This window comes from Nanorana parkeri, unplaced genomic scaffold, assembly GCF_000935625.1.
Source record: "Nanorana parkeri isolate BGI_ZX_2015 unplaced genomic scaffold, ASM93562v1 scaffold545, whole genome shotgun sequence".
NCBI classification, from domain to species: domain Eukaryota; kingdom Metazoa; phylum Chordata; class Amphibia; order Anura; family Dicroglossidae; genus Nanorana; species Nanorana parkeri.
In genome coordinates, this window is record NW_017306813.1 from 678,877 (window position 1) to 701,377 (window position 22,501).

Below are 22,501 nucleotides of genomic sequence, written 5' to 3' on the forward strand. Positions count from 1 at the left end.
GCAGTGACCGGTCTTTGTTACGAGGGGGCGGAGACAGGACCAGTCGCCCTGTGTCAGGAGAGAGAGCAGCAGTGACCGGTCTTTATTACAGGAGGGGTGGACACAAGACCAGTCACCCTGCTCAAGCATAAGAGAGTAGCAGTGACTGGGCTTTATTACAGGAGGGGCGGAGACAAGACCCGCCACCCTGCACAAGAAGAGAGAGCAGCAGTGAGCGGTCTTTATTACAGGAAGCTCCAAGTCTCACACTGGATTACTGCACAGATCTGGAAGAAATACACAAAGCTCACCAAGATTCAAGGAAGAATACACATGACTCTTGTATGAGGACAATATTTGCTTATCCCGGAGTTCAGCTTTAAAGTGACCCTTGAAAAGCTACCGCTTCACCGCCCACCATCTTCTGGTGGTATCACACACTTCCTGGTGGGCGAGTAACCTGCTCCCCCACAGATTGCTGTGGGTTTCTCCTGCAAAATAAACTACTTACACTTTAAAAAGTGTATGCAAAGACAAGTCAGATAAAGAATAGAAGGGATAGACCCTCTGTCAAGTTTTTATTGCTGTATTGGGATAATGGGAAGATTCGCCCCACCTCTCCTGGTGACTATGGCCACTGAAACGCATGCAACATATTCCCATATGGGAGTGCTTGCATCTAACAACCAATCACGAGGCCTGAGCACCCTCACATGACAGGGGGAGAGGCATCACAGCTCCAGTTATCACCCACCACCAGCTGACACTGGGAATTTTGAAGGTGGCTGTGACGAGGGAGTGCAGGTAAGGGGAGTATAAGTAGGTCGGGGAAAGGCAGACAGGGGGAGAACCTTTCAATAGCCATTGTCACTTTGACCTGAATTTGCAAGCTAACAGCGTCTCTTGGGTCATGAAACAAAGTAAGACGCCTGCCACTGCGGGCCTGCTTTTAAAAATGCTAGTCACCTGGCTGTTATACCGACACTTTGGCTTCACTGCCCCTTAGCAAGCATGCAGATCCGGAATGTCGGAGTGGAGAATGAAGTACTTTTTTGCATTTTTGGCACAAGCGAGTGACTCAAAGTATTGAAGCCAAAGGTTAAACAGGGCCGCCATACAACTAGCATTTTTAGAGGGAGCGATGACAGCCTCCATGTTTCCCTCATGACAGGTTTCCTATAAATAATTTATTTAGCATGTCATGTCATTCAGATTAAAACCAAAATGCATAAAACTTACTGTCTGCCCCAACTGTAGCGCGGGTTACTGAACTCATTTGAACCCAGCGTGTATTTTCTGCCGGTCATTCTTTCCAAATCATATAAAGAACACATCTGATCGTGATGGGAGAGATTGCACAATAGATGTCTGGGAGGCGGCATGGCTCGGTCATTTGACTGAGGGATCGACGCTGGCTAGGTCTGATGTCTGACCACAAGCTAATCTGTTTATCTTTGACCAGCAGATGTTCAGCCTCCTATCTCTTCCTGTCACTATTGATACTGCAGATGGAATTCTCTATCATAACCACGTATCAAAATATCCATTAACTGCGGGGTACTGTGAGCGTTATCACAAAGGAGCAGCACTGGCCGGCGCTTCCTAGGCAGTGGTATCCACAGTGACCATGGGTATATGTTGCCGGCACTGCAGCTGTTAAGTGTACCTGATATTTAAGGTCAAGTCAAAAACTGAAAATTAAACCTTACAGCTGAAGTTTATTCTACTTACATTGTGCCTATATAATGCTGTTATAAGAATATGAAAAGACATGGGCCAAGGGTGTGAGCACAGCAGAACTATGCAATTGTTATGGGGCCTTGAACAACAATGGGCTCATAACTGTGGCGACATGATACTTTTATGAAGGTATCAATAGCATTTGGCAAATACATTGAGATAATTTATCATTTGGGAACCCCTATATGATTGCTATAAAAGCAATCAGTGTCACTATAGGAAGTACCATTGAGATAAAAAGTAGGGGTGCATGCTTTGCTAAGTTTGCTGCGCCCCTCACACATAGTCAGGGCTTGAAAAATCCTCTCTGTGACGAAAGGACACCGGAGCTGGACAAGTAGCTTCCCGGCCGACCGTTGTTATTAAACGGCCAGCCGGGAGCTTTACATTCAAGCGAACGGGCGTCTCCAGAGACGCCCGATTGCTTGTATTAGCAGCAGCTGTCACTGCCGGTCCCGAGATCCGCTGTGCCCGGTGCGGCCAGGACCGGCACGGCTGCTCTGTGACAGGAGATCAAAGGGAGATCGGTACACGATCCCTCTGATCTCCTCTCCAGTCCCCGAATGCAGGAAGTGATGTATATCACATCACTAACGCATTCCGCTTTCACTCTCCAGCTTCAGAAGCTGGGGAGAAGCTGGTGAAGCAGACCTCTGCTTCATCAGCTTCTCTGGGGGTCCTTAGGTGACATGAGGGGTCTTGGAGACCCCTGATGTCTCCATAAAGAGGACCTGTCATGTCAATTGGCTATCACATAGTTGGCTTCTTAGCCCTTCATGTGATAACTTTATTGCTAAGTGTAAAAAAAAAAAAAAAAAAATTTTTTTAAAGTGCCCCACATACACACGCAAGCACGTAGGTGCGCCTACGTGCGAAAAACGACCATTGTGCCTATTGTGTCGCATATGTTACATATCACCACGAACGCCGGAGTGAGAGCAATAATTTAAGGGCCATTAATCACTGATAACACTAAAATGATGAGCAGTAAAAGTGTCGCCTATGGCCAATTTTCGGTGCAGCCGTTTTTTGCACGCGTGCGCAATTTTAAGGCTTGACATGTTTGGTGTCTTTTTTTTATATTTTACCAACAAATATGGGTAAGAATAAATGCCTTTTTAACATAACGTAGGGAATAAAAACATTTTCTCAACATTTACGGTACTTTTTTAATTATATAGTAAAAAATAAACCCCCTCCCCCAGCGGTGATTATATACCTCCAAAAGAAAGCTCTATGTGTCCATAAACTTTTTTTAACATACATCGCAGGGCTATAGTCCGGTCATGCTGACTGGTGCAATTTTTGACTGACTGGTGAGACACCCTAACATTTTTCAAGTCCTGCTCATAGTTGTTTCCCTGAGAGAGACGCTTTTTAGCAGGGGTAGACACTCCAGTTGTTGTAGAGCTACAAGTCCTATCAGGCATAGCAAGGCTGACCGCCACAAACATGACTCCCAGAGGCAGATACATGATGGAATTGGTAGTGTCACCACAGCTGGTGTGCTGCGTTTGCCTACTCATACTTCAGAGACTTGCTAAAGAACATGACAGGGCCTCTTCAGAGAACTACCCCTGTTGTCGAATTTGTCAGCACCTGTTTTTAAAGTTTTGTTTGTCAGAGAAGCACAATAAAAAGGTTTGGTTTTGCGTGAGCTGGAACTGAATCCTTACCCTTAAATCAATGACTCTATTGTCCAGCCGGGTATCCTGGTTTACAGTAGCTCTTCCTTCCTAAAGCAGAAAGAAAAAACAACAAAAGAAAACACACACAAAAACATCAAGCAGAGAAACATAATACGGTGGAGAGTTTCGAGTCAATATTCTCAGCGCAGAGTTGCACTGTCCTGCTGAGCAACTTACAAAACAAGCCAGGACTCATATAGAGAGGTCTTATTAAATGAGGTATAAAAATAGATTCCCCGATGCAAAACAAAGATACAACACACTGTGTATTAAACTGCTGAAAATGTTCTATACACTGGTGTACAATTATAAAACTCATGTATAAAATGTGTTTGAAGAGACGGTGCTGCCTTACTTAAAGGAGAACTATGAGGCGAGTAATTTTGACTCAACCTCATACACTATATTGCCAAAAGTATTGGGACGCCGGCCTTTACACGCACATGAACTTTAATGAGAAAGTTTGGAGGTCTGTAGCTATTGACTCCTACAGACAGTTGGCGACTTCTGTGCACTGTGTGCTTCAGCATGCGCTGACCCCGCTCTGTCATTTTACGTGGCCTACCACTTCGTGGCTGAGTTGCTGTTGTTCCCAGTTGCTTCCACTTTGTTATAATTCCACTAACAGGTGACCGTGGAATATTTAATAGCAAGGAAATTTCACGGAACACCTGAACCCAATAATCTGGAGGGGTTTCACAATACTTTTGGCAATATAGTGTAGTTCGAGCCGACGTGCGACAATGAAGCTGTCACAGGTTGGCTATATAGATCGGGAAGTGAACGAACGCATACCGTCGCTCGCTCACTTTCCGATCATCCCCCTGCAGAGAGCTGTATCCTGAGCTTTGGGTCACAGGAGGACGTTAGTATATATCCTCTTGTGACCCTTTAGAGAACTATGGGATAAAAAGGTTACCCTGTAGTTCTCTTTTAAAGCAATCGGGATCCAAATGTTATTTTTCTCAGGAAGGTCAAAATATAAAAAGGAAGAATGTGACTGGCTATCATGAGCAACACAATGAGGGGAATTGATCAAAACTGGGGTAGAAAAATCTGGAGCAGTTACCTATGGCAACCAATCAGCTTCTCTCTTCAATTTGTTCAGTTAAAATTTAAAAATGAAAGGCGGGTGCTGATTGGTTGCCATGGACAACTGCTACAATTTTGACAAATTCCTTTCAATGAGTGTTTACTATTAAAACCCACCTTCAGCCCCAATGTTAAGTGGAGTATAAAATGGAGAAAGGGTTAGAAACTCTGTAAAGATTTTATTGGTCAGAGATTTAAGAAAGAGTGCCATGCAGAGATTCAAGTCCAGATACGGTTTATAAGTAATGTTCATAACATTATGCAAGGCTTTTCAGGGGTTCTACAGGCTTCCCGTCGTCGGGGCTTAAAAAAGAACTATCGGGTAAGTGTTTTTCCCCATAGTTCTCTTCAGGGTCACGGGAGGACATATACTAACCTCCTCCCGTGTCCCAAAGCTCAATATTTTGCAGGCTATTGCCCCTAGGACCAGAAGAGAAAGTGCTGATGTAATGGGAGAGAAGGGGGACATGAGGTTTAGGCTGAGTTGGCACCATAAGTGCCATTTCATTACAATGCCACAATTACAGCCCATAGGAACTGTTACCCAGATTTGGGATCAGTTTGGGATTGTGAACAGCTTCAATGAAGAATCACCAGACACCACTGAATTGAAACCTGTCAACGAATGCTGCAAGTATTAGCTAAGGCATTCTCTAGGTCCTAGATAACCTTGTGTAAACCAATACTGCATTGCATTGTATTGGTCAGGCATTATAGACAAAAACAATAGGGCAATGCATTAGCAGTCTGGTAAGACCAGTTTAAAGTTTTGCATTCTTTTATCAACTCCCTGGGCCAGTGTAAATTTATATTAGTGACTGATGTGTATAAACATAAATAAACCAGCCTCCGTAATAGTTCCACTAGGTCTAAAAATAGCATCAGAGCAGAAGAATAGGAAAGTAAAGCAGATTCAGAAGAGTGGGAGATCTGTATATACATACATGATGTCTTGAGAGGCACAAAACTATTCCCTACTTTGTGGAAACATCAATGTAAACAGGAGATGCATACTCTGTGAAGCTATGCATGGTAATGACTTCCTTTCCACTGTGATGACGTTGATACCCTACACAAGGGTCCATCCCTGGGGGCTCGTGACAGGTCACCATCATTTGACTCAGAATTAGTAACATGTGCCAGGAAAATGCTTACCAAAATAATACAATAACATGTGAATGATTTTATTGTAGCCTTTTACCGGCAGTCTGAAGACACAATAAATCCTCAAGATTAAAAGATACAAATATAAATATATAAGTAGATGAAAAGAGAAAACATGGAGAGACAAATGGAATGAGGAGACAAAGAGTGAATGTGGAGAGTAAGAAAGGAGGCAGGAGACCGTGAGAAAGAGCAAGGAGATAAGAAGAAAGCGAGAGAAGGAGGTGGAATAGTGAGAGAGGACAAGGGGGAAGGAGAGAGAAACAAACAGTGCAAGAAGAAAAGACAGTCAGCAAGAAGAGAGAGGGGGGGGGGGGCAAGGGAGAGAGAAACTGCACAAGAAAGGAAAGAGACCATGAAGGATGGGAAGAGAACGAGAGAAGAGAGGTGAAGAGAGGGCCGAGAGCGAGAGGGCCGAGAGCGAGAGGGCCGAGAGCGAGAGGGCCGAGAGCGAGAGGGCCGAGAGCGAGAGGGCCGAGAGCGAGAGGGGGCGAGCAGAGGATAGGGGAAAAAAGGAGTAAAAAAGAGAGCACGCAAACAAAAGAGGGTGAGGGAGAGAGAGAAAATAGAATGTGGATAAAGAGAGAGAGAGAAAATAGAATGTGGGGGGAGAGAGAGAGAATTAGAGAGGACAAGAGAAAATAAGAGCGAGACTGCATTATAGGGATGCACCGATACCGATAGTATCGGTTCTGAGTATTTGGGAGAGTACTTGTACCCGATGCCTAGCCTGATACTTCCGGTATCAGGAAGCCGGCTCAATGCTCCCTCATCATGAGGTGACATCCCGGTGATACTTCCTGGCCAATCAGGAAGCCGGGCGCCGCGACATTACCTGGCGCCCGGCTTCCTGATTGGCCAAAAAGCCGGCTCTATGCTTTCTCGTCACCTACTGATGAGAAGCATGGGGACGGCTTCCCTGCTAATCAGGAAGCCGGGTTGCGAGTCTTTACACGCCGCCTGGCTTCCTTACTGGGATTTCTGGTATTGGCGAGTACCGGAAAAAAAATAATAAATCGGTACTCGTACTCGATACTGAAATACCGGTATCAGTGCATCCTTACTGTATAAGAAGTAAGGTGACAGCGGGAGGAAACAAGAGGGAAGGAAGAAGTCCATGACACACTACACGCGAAGCGAAGCTGCGACTCGTGGATATTCGCATGCAGTGTGCGAGAGCTCGAGTAGCCGAGCATGGGGAGATGAAAGACTTCATCTTCTGCCAATCAGCTCATGCGTAATAACTCAATGGGATTCGCGTTGTAACGTGCAGGTTTTTAAATGTGAGCCGATTGGCTTGAGATGAAATTCTTCATCCTAGCACGCTTAGCTAAGAGAGCTCTGGCCAGCTGACACACGTGAGAGGAAATAGCAAGACACACTGCACCTGAAGCTCTCATGCCGCCGCTTCCCTTTGCTTCTCATGCAGTGTGTCACAGCCTTAACAAGAACAAAAAGACAGAGGAAGACGGCAAAGCAGGGTATACACGCAATGTATTTCGGATGATTTTCTATGAACCAGATTAAAATTTGCTCCGTGGGTGGCCCTATCGAGGGAGCAGAGCAGATAACAGTTATCCAATCAGATGCAGGAGCTGTTCAGGTGCTTTAAATACCTGGGCCGGATGGGGCCGACAGTTAAAGCACAATAGCTGGAGTATGTTGATTGCTCCATCAATGCTGTTTAGCGAGGATAGAGGAATCTGTTATTTATTTTGTTAAGCCCAAAAGCTAAAAAAGCACACAAAAAAAGCTAACAGTGCATACCAAGCTTTATGAAGAGCAATATTAAGATGAAAACGGACGGACGGACGGACGGACAAGCGCACATACATAATCTAGAACAGTGGTGGTGAACATTAGCACTCCAGCTGTTTTGGAACTACAAGTCCCATGAGGCATTGCAAGGCTCTGACAGCCACAGACATAACTCCCAGAGGCAGATGCATGTTGGGATTTGTAGTTTTGGCACAGCTGGAGTGCCAAGGTTCGCCACCACTGATCTAGAATGTCAGTAAGAAAAACTATCATGACTCCTGTCCATAGTCTGGCACACGGCTTGGAGAGAAAAGGGCAGATCAGAACAATTCTAAAACTTTAAAGAAACACTGTCATTGGAGGAATGCCTGGCTGCCACTGCTGGCCACCTTCAAAACAGGTCTGTCCCCTGGCTGTCATGCTAATCCTCTACCAGCAATATCCGGAACATACAGTGTAGAGAACCCTTAATGTGCATTCTTGACTCTGGTTTGTAACTCAAAGTAATGAAGCCAGGGATCAGCATTGCAGTCAGGCAACTAACGTTTGCAGAAGGCTCAGCAATGGTTGCCTATAGGTTTCTCCAAACATTAGCTCAGGTGTGCAGCTTCCCTGTGATCTGGAGGTCCTGTGGTCTGGAGGACCTGGGCAGGTAAACCAGGAATGAAATGTGATATGGAACTGTCATCAGGTTTCTGTAGAAGGCATGCATATGCTAGGCTGAGAGACCTCAATCTGTTATAGTGTCTGCAAATGAACCAGGCCCCTCTCACCTCTTCCCCCTCTCCTTCAGGACGAATAGCATCTTCCAGCTGCAGGGGCAGGCGTGGCTCCGCTGCGCTGATCACATAGATCTGGAAATCAGACAAAAATAACTTCATTAGAAACAGAGAATGCTTTGCTACGCAGATGTCTGCAAACACCTGGGACTACATAAAGCTGAAGTTTAATTTGCTTATATTTTGGTTCCTCCCTCTCCTTTATAAACATGCTGATGCCATTTTTAGATAAAGTGGGTGGGCCAGGGACAATCAGGCTGGGAAGGAAAGCGCCAGGTGATACTGGATGCCCTCCAGCCAAGATATGAGGCAGGCTCTATCTGACTTGCTGCAGCTTCTAATGCATGTTGCAAGAAAGTCCTAGTGTGCAGTGAATTCAGACTAAGCGATATCAGTAGAGAGAAGCCGATACTATTGTGCAAGACTGAGGCCCATTCACACCACATCATCTCCAGACCAGACTGTTTCCGGACGCAAAATGCATCCCAGTGTATCTCTATGGTATTTCTGGCCTCTGTTCACACCAGCGCAGTCCTTCCAGACCAGAAAAATACTGCATGTCACATTTTGTCTGGTCTGGAATGCACTGAAACTGTGGGCAGGTTCACACCATTTTCTGGACCAGATCTGGTCCAGAAAATAGTGTAAACCTGCCCTGAATGCAAGACTGGAGATTAGTCTTAACCCCTTCATGACTGAGGCCTTTTTGTCATTTTTTTTGCACCCATGTTATATTCCACATAATGTGATTATTTCATCATAGAAATCCAAGGTAACAACCCAACACATTTCAGAGGCTAAAAACATATCTCCTTCGTCATGGCTTATAATGCAGTATGAGGAGGGGGGAGGAAATCAGAAGGAATCATACTGAGATAAGGCATTCACTAAAGGCACAACTTCAGCAGCTAGGAGTCAGACAAGTGAGTTGCTGCACCTACTCTCTCAATATGAAGCTCCACGTCTTGCTGAGTGCAGCTCTCAATCTTCTGCTCGACTTTCCGCACAACTCCCTCCACATCCACGATACTTTCCTTAGTGATGCTGCAACACAAGGACATGACAATTGGTGACGACAAAAAAAAACAAAACCCGAAATCATCCGTTTGTAGCTGTGATAAAAATAAAATTGATACCCGGTAAACAGTTTACGGTGTGTTAAGAAACAGACGCCACAACCTTTTTTTCGCAATACATTATGTACACTTTCAAAAAATTTTACCCCCCCCCTCAGCAAGTGTTAATTGCTCATTTATGTCTAGGTGTATAGATGCGAGGACGCTGAGGAAAATTCCATCTAAAGTTTGTTGAGCAGCTGGAATTTTTGCTTAAAGTGAACTCAATGCAGATATAAATAACCCCCCATTTGCTTAAGTTACGGGAGACTTGGGAGCCCTCCTACACATTCAGGAGTGCCATGCAGCTACCGCAGCATCCTTTTCAGCAACAACAGCATTGCATTGGGGAAATCATGAATGCGGCATGCCTCATCCCTAAGTTGAGAGCTACTGGCTGCACCTCCTCAAGGTCTAAGTGCTCCCAAGACAGACTGGAGTAGAATCCTGACAAGCAAATGATAAGCACTGGCAATGCATGAAGCCTACCATCTGCCTATTATAACAGTCTCAGTAGTGACAGGTTCACTTTAAAAGGTGCCCATGCACTCTACAACCCTCGCAAGACTTTTGTCTTGCAAAGGTTGTAAAGTACTTAAAAAAACGTACGATCTGCCCATCTTGGACAGGCAGATCGTACTTGCAATCATCGCAAGCCCGCCCCTCATATGACTGCAATGAGGGGCGGGCTTCCGATGACTGCAAACGGGCAGTATGCGCGTGCGCACACCAGCCCGTTTGGCAGTTATCGAACAAGCAGGCCACTAATTTGCAGAGAATCGTACGATTCCCGGCGGGTTTTCCAGCCTGCTTGTTCGACGGAAGACGTGCCACCGTACAGTAGAAATGGTTGCACGCCTTCCATACACTGCACGATTATCGTACAATTGCTGGATTTCGCGCAATTCTCGTACCATGTATGGGCACGTTAAAGGTGAGCAGCAGCATAACAAAGCAGAGTCAATGGGTACCCTTGTCTTTTACCTATCAATGGGTTAAAGATAGAAAATAGAACCTATCATGCAATGCCTGATATATTCTAAACCCTGGAACTGCAAACCTCCAGTGCAACGATAGATTAAAGCTTTCATGAAACGTCTTTCATGCAGTAATCATTCTATTAATTAGTGAAACTTTTACTTTCTGCTTGTTGACCATATTCCAATTGTGCGCAATTATCAGAGACAAGCAGTTAACTAGTCTGAACCAGGATGTGACCTCTTGTCTCCTGGCAGATCGTTATCTCTGCTGTTTTTTCCCCTCGTTTTGTTTGCCTTGGCTAATGAGCCTATTTTGGGGCCATCTTTCCTGGATATGTTTAGTCTGCCTTTGATGCTTTAGGGAGACGATCTGATGAGAATGTAGAATTTCTGACCTAAATCATAGGCCTGCATCCTATACTATTAATAAGTACACAAGATATTTTTGTGTACAGCCTTCAGAATACTACTGATACAACTATGATACAGGTCTGCTATTGTTACTTTCTTTTGTTTGCGTGGCATAAGCATCATTATCTAACCACAGAATTGCTTTATACTCTTTCATAACATTCGCTGTATCCTTGTCAAGCAGCTTTGAAGATTGAGAAAGATAAATTACAAGCTGTGTTTACATCTCCAAGCTAAACTCTAATCAGATATGCAAGACACAAATTAATGCACCCGTGTGTTCAGGGCAAAAAGCCATACGGGGCAAATGCCCATAAGCCGCCCAAACTCAGGGAGTGCAGTTAATTGGACAGAATAGTTTTCAACACGTCGATGCGAGTGACATCTGCCTGTGCCACTCTGTATGGAATATATACCAATGGTCGGTAAGCCTTGCAAATTATGTTCCCGATCAAGCCATCTAGGTCTTTCCAAGGAGTGTAATCTGATCTCCCTGCTATTCAAGTCTACTACACCCTCATCTGGGAAAGTTAAGGAGTGCTACTGAGCTTTAAAAAAACCTTTGTTCCTATTGCAAACAGGGGGTCACTAACCTCAATGGGAACCAGACTGCCATTACATGTGTGCCACAATCAAATGTTGGCCGAGTAAGGTGGTCACATGGGCAGTCCGATCAGGTCTTCAGTCTTTCAGGTAGATCTGATTGGAATCCCAGTGTTACTTTATGGGCAGCAAGATCTAAACGGCTGTACATCTGCATACATCTAGTGATCCCTGACTCCATCTAGGTCCAAAAAACAAAAAAGTTCAGCTTTGGTAGGCCTGATCGTGACACATCAGAGGTGATGTAAATGGACACATGTCCGCTTACATTCGACGTCCCCATAGTACAAACATGGGTCCATACACCTCCAAAAAAAAAATGGATGAACATGGAAGTCATAATCTGTTCCCGCTCCAATCAGCAGGGGCTCTGTGCATGGATCCCCTGCTGACAGAAACGGATGGCGCCTATGTGAAAGGGGCATTAGAAAGAAGTGCCCATGCTTGTGGACAAAGCAATCAGACTGGTTAACAAATGAAGAAGTGACCATGCTTGTGGACAAAGCAATCAGACTGGTTAACAAAGGAAGAAGTGCCCATGCTTGTGGACAAAGCAATCAGACTGGTTAACAAACCGTGTCTGATGACTATCAGTTCTCGAGTTTACCCGTATAGGGCATTCTTCTGTTAAACAGGAAAGCTTGTGCGACCAATAAGACAATAAAAAGGACTGATTTTTTATTGAATGCCTGGCTGTTCCCTGATGTCCATGGACAAAGATAATGGAAAGCCCCCACCGCCACCCCAATTACAATCAAAATCCTACTGTAGGTGACTTAATTTTCATACGGCCCTCCATCACAGCACTGGCCTCCTGGGGAACACTGCATTAAGCAGATCATAAGCTTTTGATTGCAGGAAATGAACTACAAATGCCTTGTGAAGCTAATTAGTAAGAGAGGAGATCCAACACTCAACAATTGATCAAAGAGCCCGAGCAATTTGCTGTCCTGTCCTTCCTATAAAAGAGCCATTCTATAGAAAGAGGTGAATGAAGAGGGGGGCAAGAAAGGTGGGACACTGGAGCTCAGTGTGCTGAATACTCAGCAGGAACGATATAAGGACATCACTCAACGTGGAGGAGAATACGCGTACGCTGGGTGTTCACTATTACTCAGCCTCGGGGGTAGAAATGCTTTCACTGGCCTCTTTGTCAGGTACAGTGTCAGCAACATCATTAGCCAAGGATTAATGAGCGCCTGCACGACGCAGGCAAATCGGCATGACCAATCAGGTATAACGGGTTAATAGCCTCTTGTTTTGTTTCTGAAATCAATTCTTTACAGATGTTTAAAAAGCGGCAAGAACAAAGAATGACTGATAGCAAAACCATTAGCTTTACAGCATCTTCCATACATACACGGTGCAAATGTTGATGCCGGTGCTTAATGTGACATTAAACCCTCAGATTTTTTTAACATAAACCAATACTGTAATGTGTGCCTTACTGTAATCCATGGTAGTTTCCCTTCTCTTTGCTGCTCTTCCTTTTAAATCCGTATCTCTTCTCATGCTCTGCAGAACTTCTGTTTTGCAGCAGACTGCCTCTTCTCTGGAATGGATACATGGTGTCTGTGTGCAGGTTCACAACCTGAGCCAGCACTACAGGAAGAGGCACTCAGCTGCAAAGGGAAGTTCTCCCCCAGCATGAGAAGAGATAAGGATTTAAAAGGAAGAGCAGCAAAGAGAAGGGAAACTACCATGGATTACAGTAAGGCGCACATTACAGTATTGGTTTATGTAAAAAAATCTGAGGGTTTAATGTCACTTTAAGGCTGGCCATGCACTTAGAATTTTAGCTGATGCACAGGAATCGGCCAAAATATTTCAATGGGTGGCCCCGTCAGCTCGATCAACTTTTGTTGAAGGAGCCGGATGAACATTTATGGCCCCGAAAAGTGACTGCATTGAATCGGTTGCACTGCTCATGTATTCCGAGATTGATTCCAAGAGAGATTTGGTTCAAAATGACAGTTTATAAGAAATTTCAGTATTACCCGGCATGTCGCACCTTCTGATAAGACGGTGGAAGGTAAACCCCGCACTTAACACCTCTGACCTTCCTCTTTCACAGGTTGAGAATCACACTATGTCACAGATCAGCTTTTCTCAGAAATGCGGCTTTAATGTGGCTTGTTCATGACAATTCCTTGCCGTTCTGTCACTTCAGAAGTGAAACAAACCAGAAGATATACTCAATCCTAAAAGTGACACTTTCATATCCTCCTTGTGACGTATGGCAAGTGATCTCTGCGACAATCCCACTTTTATTTTTATCTCGCCTTAATAATTGTATACTCAGCTTGTCAAATTCACTTTCTACATGTATGCAATCTAAGTGCTTTACGATTGATGGTGCTACCGATTGTTAACCTACCTGCATAGTTCCGACTTCTTTCTCCACCTGACCTATGGCAACGTGATAGACCTGTGATTGTGTTCCTGATTTATACGGTTTGAAAATCTTTAACAAAAATTTGTTAAGCCAAAATAAGGTTATTTTTTGCTGCCTGTATTTCACGGGGGAGATTTCCCATCACTTCCTGTAGTGAAGTCACAACAGGAAATGAGATGAAAACTCTCTTGGAAATACTCTGGCCATACACCAATAGCTTTCCTTTTTGTTCAGCCTACAGAAAGAATGTAACAGATTCCTTCATCCACGTTGAACAGCATGATTAGCGGATTAGCAGACTTCCCAACCCATGCCCCCTTGTCAGAATACAAGTGATTGCAACGGATTGGCTGCCGTCACTGGTCAGCCAAAAATGTTCCGTTTCAGATCATAGGATATTGTACAGAAGGCCGCCCACCTAAACCTTCGGACTTTAAAATCACTTTAGCAAATGTGGTAATGCATGCTGACATGAACTTTGCCTTTTGCAAGGATTCTATTCAATGACTTAAAGTGACACTAAACTCAGGAGTTAAATGTCAAAAATACATTCAGGTACTTTAACTTTTAACAAAAAATGTCTCTTATTTGTGTATCACTTGGCTGTAGACCCTCAAATCATCTCTGAATTGGTGCTGACACTGTCCTTCCTTCTGGAGGGGGGCTACTTTTGTACCCCATTGTCCCTGTGTGTGTTGTAAAGCAGCCGCAGCTACAAGCTCACTCCTTTTTCCGCACGTTTCCATTGGTATTCCCGAGTGTGGATCGGGGTTAACAAAGCGGTAACCCCGAGCCACACTCGGCAATACAGCGTAGGACTTACCTTGTCCGCGATCCCCGCTGTGTCCTACGGTGGCTGCTGACTTCCGGGTTTCGTCCCTTGCGAGCGGCCGCATCGCAGGGGGGCGGAGCAGGCGGGAAGTTTGAAAGTGAAAAACATTTTTTTTCAAATAGAGAAAATAAGGAAAAAAAATAATTTAAAAAATCATACCGCCACTGAAACGCGCGTTTCACTGAACGGAAAAACTAGCAGAAAAAACGCGCCTATGCTACGCCCAGGTGTGAACCCAGCCTTAAATGTTCATTTTCCCTCCACTACTAGTACAAATAAAGGGGTGACTCTGCCCAGCAGGGATGCAGAGAATAAAAACCAGACTGTGGCTCTAAAAAATGCCTTTACCTACACTGAACTGAAGCTGTATGTAAAGTGCTGAATGTGTGACATTGTGGTGGGGAGGTAAGCAGACGTTACACTCATCTCTAACATCTTTCACTAGATCTGCAGCTTTAATACTGAACTCCGATTAAGCAGCTAAGTAAACCATTGAAAAACAGATATAGGGTACCGGTATATGCCAAGAAAATGGTATTTCAGTCTAACCATCACTGAGATATACACGGCCCTGCCAGAAAGCACAGCCCGGTTGATGACCTGACTTTGCCTACTGCAATATAGTTTGTGCTCCCGGCCCCAAGTCTGTGACTGGACAGTGAAAGATTAGCAGCACACTGATCAAGTCATCTTCCTCCCCACTCCTCCTGTCAGCATGCTTCCTGTAAACATGTGTATGCAGCACACTTGATTGCTATTGCTACAAAACCTTAGGCCCCGTTCACATTGAGCGATTTATCGCGCGGTAATTCCCGCGATATCGCTCTCCAATGCTTCTCAATGGGGCAAAGGGTCCTGCTGTCGCGGGTCATGTGTCGCTACAGCAGGACCCTTTTTGGAGCGGATTTAGCCGCGATTCAAGCTAATCGCGCAAAATGCAAATCGCGCGATTTGCGAACCGCTCAATGTGAACGGGGCCTTAGGGTATAAATAATTATTTCAATTATATTTTCATTACATCTTCTTACAAACAAACAGGAATATGTCAAGTAAGTAGTAGGCAACCTTGGCACTCCAGCTGATGTGGAATGACATGTGCCATGAGGGACTGCAAGACTGACAGCCACAGACATGACTCCCAGAGGCAAAGGCATGATCAGATTTGTAGTTTCACCACCGCTGGAGTGCACAGACAGATAACAATGGTGATTTGATAAAGCAGGGGGCATAAAGATGCAGAAGCATGGCACCACACCCGGATTCATTAGACCACAAAAAACAACTTGGGGCTTTCAAGGTGCCAAGAACTGAATAACAATATGTATCTAAAATTCCAAATTGTATTGATCAATAAAAAATGGAATTTTAGATGCATCTCGTCATTCAGTTCTTGGCACCTTGAAAGCCCCAAGTTGTTTTTTATGTTTTTTGTGGTCTAATAAAGCAAAAGTGCTTGTTCTATGGACCATGGAATACAGAATAGTGAATGCCATCGGCTTGTCATTTTTAACTTATTTCAGGGCAAACTAGGATTCATTGGGGAAAAAAGTGGAGGGGGTACCTGAAATGTTGGCTTTGATTATACAATCTGAAATACTACATCCCATGCTATGATTGGTTTATGGACTCAGTTTAGGGGTGAGTTGTTGTTTTTGGCTCAGGCTGTGCCATCAGACTGGTATAAAGATTTGTTTTGGTGACTCACTCATTTCCAGGTCTAAATAAATGTGACATCTGTGAGTTCTGCGAGTGTCTGGAGACTAAACATCTATTACTGGCTCTTCCTCATAAAGAAACTGAGGAAATGGAAGAAAACGATACAATGCCAGAAAAAGCACAGTCACAGTGTTTATGTTTTTGAACACTGAATCCCATGACTCACGGAGGCGATTCTGCGCAACTGGACACAGACGCGGTCCAAACCTGCTGGAAGTGTCATGTGTACCTGCTGATTGTAAAAATAGATTGATGGTCCTGTAAGATTTTCTAGGTTGGTGACATTGTCTCTTTCGGCCCCTATCACACGGGATGATCAAAAGGGGATGTGTGTATGGATTCCCTACTGATCAGAACATTAGGAATCGGATGCCCCTCCCTTTTAGATTGTAAGCCCTCAGGGGCAGGGCCCTCCTTACCATCTCGTCTTGAATTGTATTGCGATTGTAAAGTGCTGCACAAACTGTTGGCGCTATATACATCCTGTATAATAATAATAATATAATATATAATAATGTCACTCCTGTGACATTCGTGTCTGTCCAGTTTTTTCCTCCATAAGAGAACTATACCTGCTGTACCCTATGTCGGTTGATGGGGATTCAGATGTGAAAGGACACGTGTCTGTTTACATCAGATTACCCCTGATCCGGCACCATCAAGTCCAGCGAAACGGATCTCTGATGCATTTGCTTTTCCGGACCTGGTCGGAGTTGGGGGTAACCAGGTGTAAACAAATGCCCTGTCTGTTTACAACTGGCTGCCCACAGACTAACATTGAGCATCCGATCTGGAAAACTGACAGTCGATCAGAGCGCCTGTGTGAAAGGGGCCTTAAAAGGAGAACTATGAGGCGAGTGCTTCTCACTCACCTCATAGTTCTAGCCGACCTGTGACAATGAGACTGTCACAGGTCGGCTCAGTAGATCGGGAGGTGAGCGAACATATACGGGCGTTCGCTCAACTCTCGATCCTGTCACGGCTCTCTGCCGTGACAGAGGAGGGGCTGGATTCCCCCCTCCCCGCTCCGCCAGCGCTGCCCGGCGGAACGGACGGGGGAGGGGGCGGGAACAGCGGGCTCTGCCTCTAGATAGGCAGAGCCAGCTGTCACTCACGCAGCTGGGCGGATCTCGACATCGATGTCGGGATCCGCTCCGGCGTCTCAGTATACCGCGAGCTGTAGCTCGCGGTATACTGAGCTTAGGGTAACGGGAGGACGCTAGTTTGTGTCCTCCCGTTACCCTAAGGAGAACTATGGGGAAAAGCACTAACCCCATAGTTCTCCTTTAAGGTGATGTTGAGCTGGCCAACAATGCTTCTGCGGGGGCTGAATGAGAAAATACTCAGTGTATGGCCAGCCTAAAGAAGAACTCCAAACAAATAAAAACAACTTACCCTCGCAGTGGAGCTACTCCTGCACTACAAGGGTTAAGTGTTCATTTCAGTCTTGGGCAGTGGTGGGCAACTCCAGCCCTCCATATGTGCTTTGACTACAAATCCCAACATGCATCTGCCTCTGGGAGTCATGCCTGTAAATGTCAACCTTGCAATGCCACATGGGACTGTAGTTTCAAATCAGCTGGAAGGCTGGAGTTGCCCACCCATGGTCTGGGGACCGGAACAAAGCAGATTTACTGACATGATCCCTACTCCTTCCGGGATGCTAGAGCAGTCCCTGAACCCTCTTCTCCTCTGGGCTTCAGCAGTCTAAGGAACAGTGACATCACAGCTTACGGAGGTCCATTGACCTGCATAAGACGTGATGATGCCAAAGGAATACTCCATAGCTATAGTGGAGGGAAGAGAGGCGACTGCTAATCCCCGCAGGATCAAGTAAAACAGCTTTATTTGAGCTCCCTAGAAAGAACGAGCATTTAACCCTTCCAGTGTGGGGGTAGACCCAATGCAAGGACTTTTTTTATTTGCCTGGAGTTAAGTTTTTAAATAGATCCCAGTGCAGCCTCCTTGATACTGGACCCTGTACATGGGCCATGACTTTTGCCCATGTCGAGATTAGGAAAGGCTCTTCCCATTGTGAAGTTCTACCCTCTGCAATTTAAAATGTGATATGTCATAACTTCAGTGGGCAGTACATTGTCTGATAACGGGAAATAGAATAATCATGGGCAATACTTACAGTGTATCTGCATCACTTCCCAAGAGGCCTGATAACTGCAAGAGATGCTCAGGAACAACCCTTCCATTTATCAAGCTGTCCAAGTGCCATCTTTGATGAATAGCACAAGTCTGGCCAAAACACTGGACATCTCAGGGCCTTCTGATCACTTCTTAACACCAATTAATATCACTGGCTGGAAAGCAGAATTCTACCTAGCAGCAATTAGCACGGCACAGAATACTAATTACATCTGTGTGAGTGAGAGGAAGATCCACCTTTGATGGCTAATTTCAGAAGGATCAGTGTTCGCGGTGGCCCCTCAGGGTAGAGTCATTGTAATGAGTTGGTCAATAGCTGAAGAGTAGAGGCTCAATTACAAAGAACACGGGGTGGAACCCTTCAGGCTAAACAAGAGCTAGGGCTGTCAATCAATGCTCGGCTTCAAGAGGCACATGACAGGGTAACAGTTACATCTTAAGCTGGCCATATACAGAGCACATTTGGCTGGTTCTTCATGAACCGGCCAAAATTCCCCTTGTGGGTGGCCTCCCGCCTGATATTCTTCGATAGAAAAATCAAGATCCAGTCGAGTGGCAAATTCTTGGTTGACCAGTATCTGCAGCCAGTCGCAGACAATGCTCGGGTATTCTGACAGCTGCGGGCACCGTAAACCATAATCACATGTGGTAGAGTTATATTAAGATTTAGATTTATCTAAAAAAAAAATAGTATTAAACTTTCCAATTATGAATCCGGACCAAACAAATATACATCACCCAGAAAAGTGTTTCTTTTTTGCCCAAACACTTTATTGTGTTTCCAAAAAGCTCCAACTCTCTCAGCCTGGCTTCCTTTAACTTCCTGTGCAGTATAAGATCACAAGGGACAGAGCAGCCTCCAGCGGCTGTCCATCTACAAGCCTGGAGAAGGGAGGAGTGGGGAGCAGAGGATTGGCTTGCCTTGCAGTGCCTGAGACACGCAGCTTACTAGTACACACTCCATAGGACCCTGCAAGGGAAAGGATCCTAAAACAGGATATGAGGACCAGTGCTCCGGAGACCAGCTGATTCTGCAGGAAGCTAAAACTTTTAAACATCAAGGAGCAGCATCCATTGAATGTGATTTCATCAGCATCAGTTTAACACCCTTCTGACTTTAATATCACTTTATTTTTATTTTGTTGCCCATGCATACACTTTAACCACAAACTGGCCACAATGGTCTGCCTTCCAACATTACCTTTTCATTACTGGCCCATCTGCTGCCTTCCAGCAAGAATAAAACACAATTCAATAAATTGTTGGAGAAGACAATCGGGGCCGAGGTTGGGAAATGTCAGCTGTTTACATCTTATAGAAAGATCACGCTGTAAGACAAGCTGGATTAATTACCCTTTAAAATCAGATTTTTACGCTTCCGCCACTCCAAGCGAACTAATACATATACAATTAAATGGAGATTTGTTTTGGCTGTGACGGCTGCAGTACGCTTCAGATGCACGGAGGACAGGGAACTCATCTTTTACAGGAGCGATGTGCAAACCAAGGAAAACATATAAAGCATAAATGTTATGATACTAAACTCAGGAATTATATCATAAAAATGCGTTCAGGTACCTTAACTATTAACAAAAATGTATCTTATTTGTGTATCACTCGGCTGTAGATCCTCCAATCATCTCTGAATTGGTGCTGACACTGTCCTTCCTTCTGGAGGGGGGCTACTTTTGTTCCCCATGGCCCCTGTGTGTGTTGCAAGCTCGCTCTTTTGATGGACTACAATCTCAATACAAATGAACAGACTAAATGTGAGATTGTAGTCCATCACGGGACCGCCTGAGACTATTTGAGCACCAATAGAGATTTTCCTCTATTTGAACTGAAAATATGGTTCTGATAATCCTTTATGCATTAGTCATGGAAGGTAGAAATTGAACAGTACCCTCCTTAAAGAACAACTCCAGGGAAAAATGTTATTAACCCTAGTAGTGGGGCTACCCCCGCACTGCAAAGGGTTAAAAGGTAACCTTTTTATCCCAAAGTTCTTTTTAGGGTCACAGGACGACATATAGCAACGTCCTCCCATGACTCAAAGCTCAGTATATAGTGAGCTATTGCCTGCTATATACTGAGAGCGCCGCAGCCGGGACGGATCCCAACAATATTGTCAAGATCCACAAAAGCAGTCTGATTGACAGCAGGCTTTGCCTATCTGGAGGCAGAGCCAGCTGTGCCCGCCCCCTCCCCGTATGTTCCTCCAGTCAGCACTGGAGGATAGAAGAGGGGAGGGAGGAATCCCTGCGGGGAGCCGTGACTGACAGATGATCGGGAAGTGATCGAGCAACGGTATGTGTTCGCTCACTTCCCGATCTATTGAGCCGACCTGTGACAGTTTTAGTGTCGCACATCGGCTCGAACTATGAGGCTGACTGAAAATCACTTGCCTCATAGTTCCCCTTTAACTGCTCGTTTTTATCTAAGTGCTTAAAAAAAAAAAAGTTATACTCATCCGAACTGCGCAGCCAACTCCCTGCTTCTCCAGTCACTGAAGCGTGTCTCCTCCTTCTCTGCACAGATAAAAGGTTCCTCAGTGCCCCCACGTCTATACACTTGCATGGAACGGGTTTTCACAAAGATTGATAGACCGCTGCAGAGGAGGGGGGGCTCTGGGGTCCGGTCCAAGAACAAGACGGCTCAAATGTGGGTATAACGTTTTTTTTTTATTTTAGCACCTAGACACAAACGCTCACAGTAAAGATGTAGCACCACTGCAAGGGTTAATAAAAATGTTTTCCTCTGAGTTCTTCTTTAGTTTTAGAGAAGAAGCGCGACCAATCAGTGACAATGTTTTGATCTCATTACAAAAGGGGAAGACGTTTCGAAAGATGGCATGGCCAGGCGAGGGATGGTTAACCAGGCGGAGCATCTTTTCTGGCCGTACATCATATAATATTATGCGACCACAAAGATTAGGAAATTTATCAAATCGTATTGCAGGCCGGGTGAGGACACAAAGATAAGGCCCTTTCACACCCTGCGGCCACTTTCCCCAGCAAGGGTAACGGATTGTGAGTTCAGAAGTAATAAAGCGTTATAGAGCTTATCAAATGTTTTGTACTTCACAGCCCCGTATTACGACTTTTTGTCCCCTTGGATCCCTTCTGGAAGTCTGCTGTAGAAAGATGAATGATTCTCATTTTGTCTCTCATAGAGTGCAAGCATTCAGAACATGACAGCTCTCCCTGGGTGGGCTTATCTCCGCTCTTCTGGGTTTCACCACTCATTATTGGGTCTATCATTTGTTGCTCCCACCACCGCTGCCCTGCTCCTCTCTTCTGCTCCCACTCCCTCCTTCCCACCCTTCTCCCTTTCCCCACGTTTTCTGTGGTGAATGTTTATTCTCCATGTCCCCCTTCTTTTCTCTTCTGTGTTCTTCTCCTTAAAAGTGTTTTGTTTGTTTCTCTCTCTTTCTTTCCTTTTCTGTGCCTTGTCATCCTCATGTCACTCGCCTAATCTTTTAAACCTAGTGGGGTGCAGGTGCCCAATTGGCTATTTCCTATGATCAGGGTTCTGGGTCACTACACCTTTTATATACTAAGCCATGATAGTCGTTCACCCATCTTAAGCTGTACTGTATTTGGATGCTCGTCATTCTACTTGATATTCCTATAACACGGAACGTGCTGTTGTCTTCGTTTACTCTTTGATACAAGGCTTGTTCACACCATGCCCGGACCAGATCCAGACCAGTACAGTTTTTATGTGCACCTGAAATGCATCCTAATGCATTCCTATGGTATTTCTTGTCTCTGTTCACACCAGTGTAGTCTGTTCCGGTGTAAAGGCACTATTCTTTCTGGTCTGGAACGCATAAAAATGCATGCAAATGCACTGGAACACACTGGACTGTGGATATGTTTGCATCATGTCCGAACCAGAGCTGCATTGCGTTTTTGACGCATTCTGTATATAACCTGTGAAGATGGCAGGGCTGTGGGAGGGGACCCAGCAGGTCCCCCCACTACAGCAGGAGTGGGCCAACTATGGACCTCCAGCTGTGGTGAAGCTACAAATCCCATCATGCATGTGCCTCTGGGATTCAAACCTGTGGCTGTCAGGGTCTTGCAATGC

The 22,501-nt window shown here is 45.0% G+C and overlaps 1 protein-coding gene across 1 annotated transcript in view; it reads right to left on the minus strand.

The window, feature by feature from the left end:
- Nucleotides 1-22,501, minus strand: part of DARS (aspartyl-tRNA synthetase) — a 94,937-nt gene that overhangs the window by 26,952 nt on the left and 45,484 nt on the right. Inside the window, exons 7-9 of the mRNA XM_018561809.1 lie at nt 9,142-9,244; nt 8,195-8,275; nt 3,396-3,455 (exon numbers count right to left, since the gene is read on the minus strand). Of these exons, the coding sequence (XP_018417311.1) occupies nt 3,396-3,455; nt 8,195-8,275; nt 9,142-9,244 (244 nt within the window). The remainder of the gene's footprint in view (nt 1-3,395; nt 3,456-8,194; nt 8,276-9,141; nt 9,245-22,501) is intronic.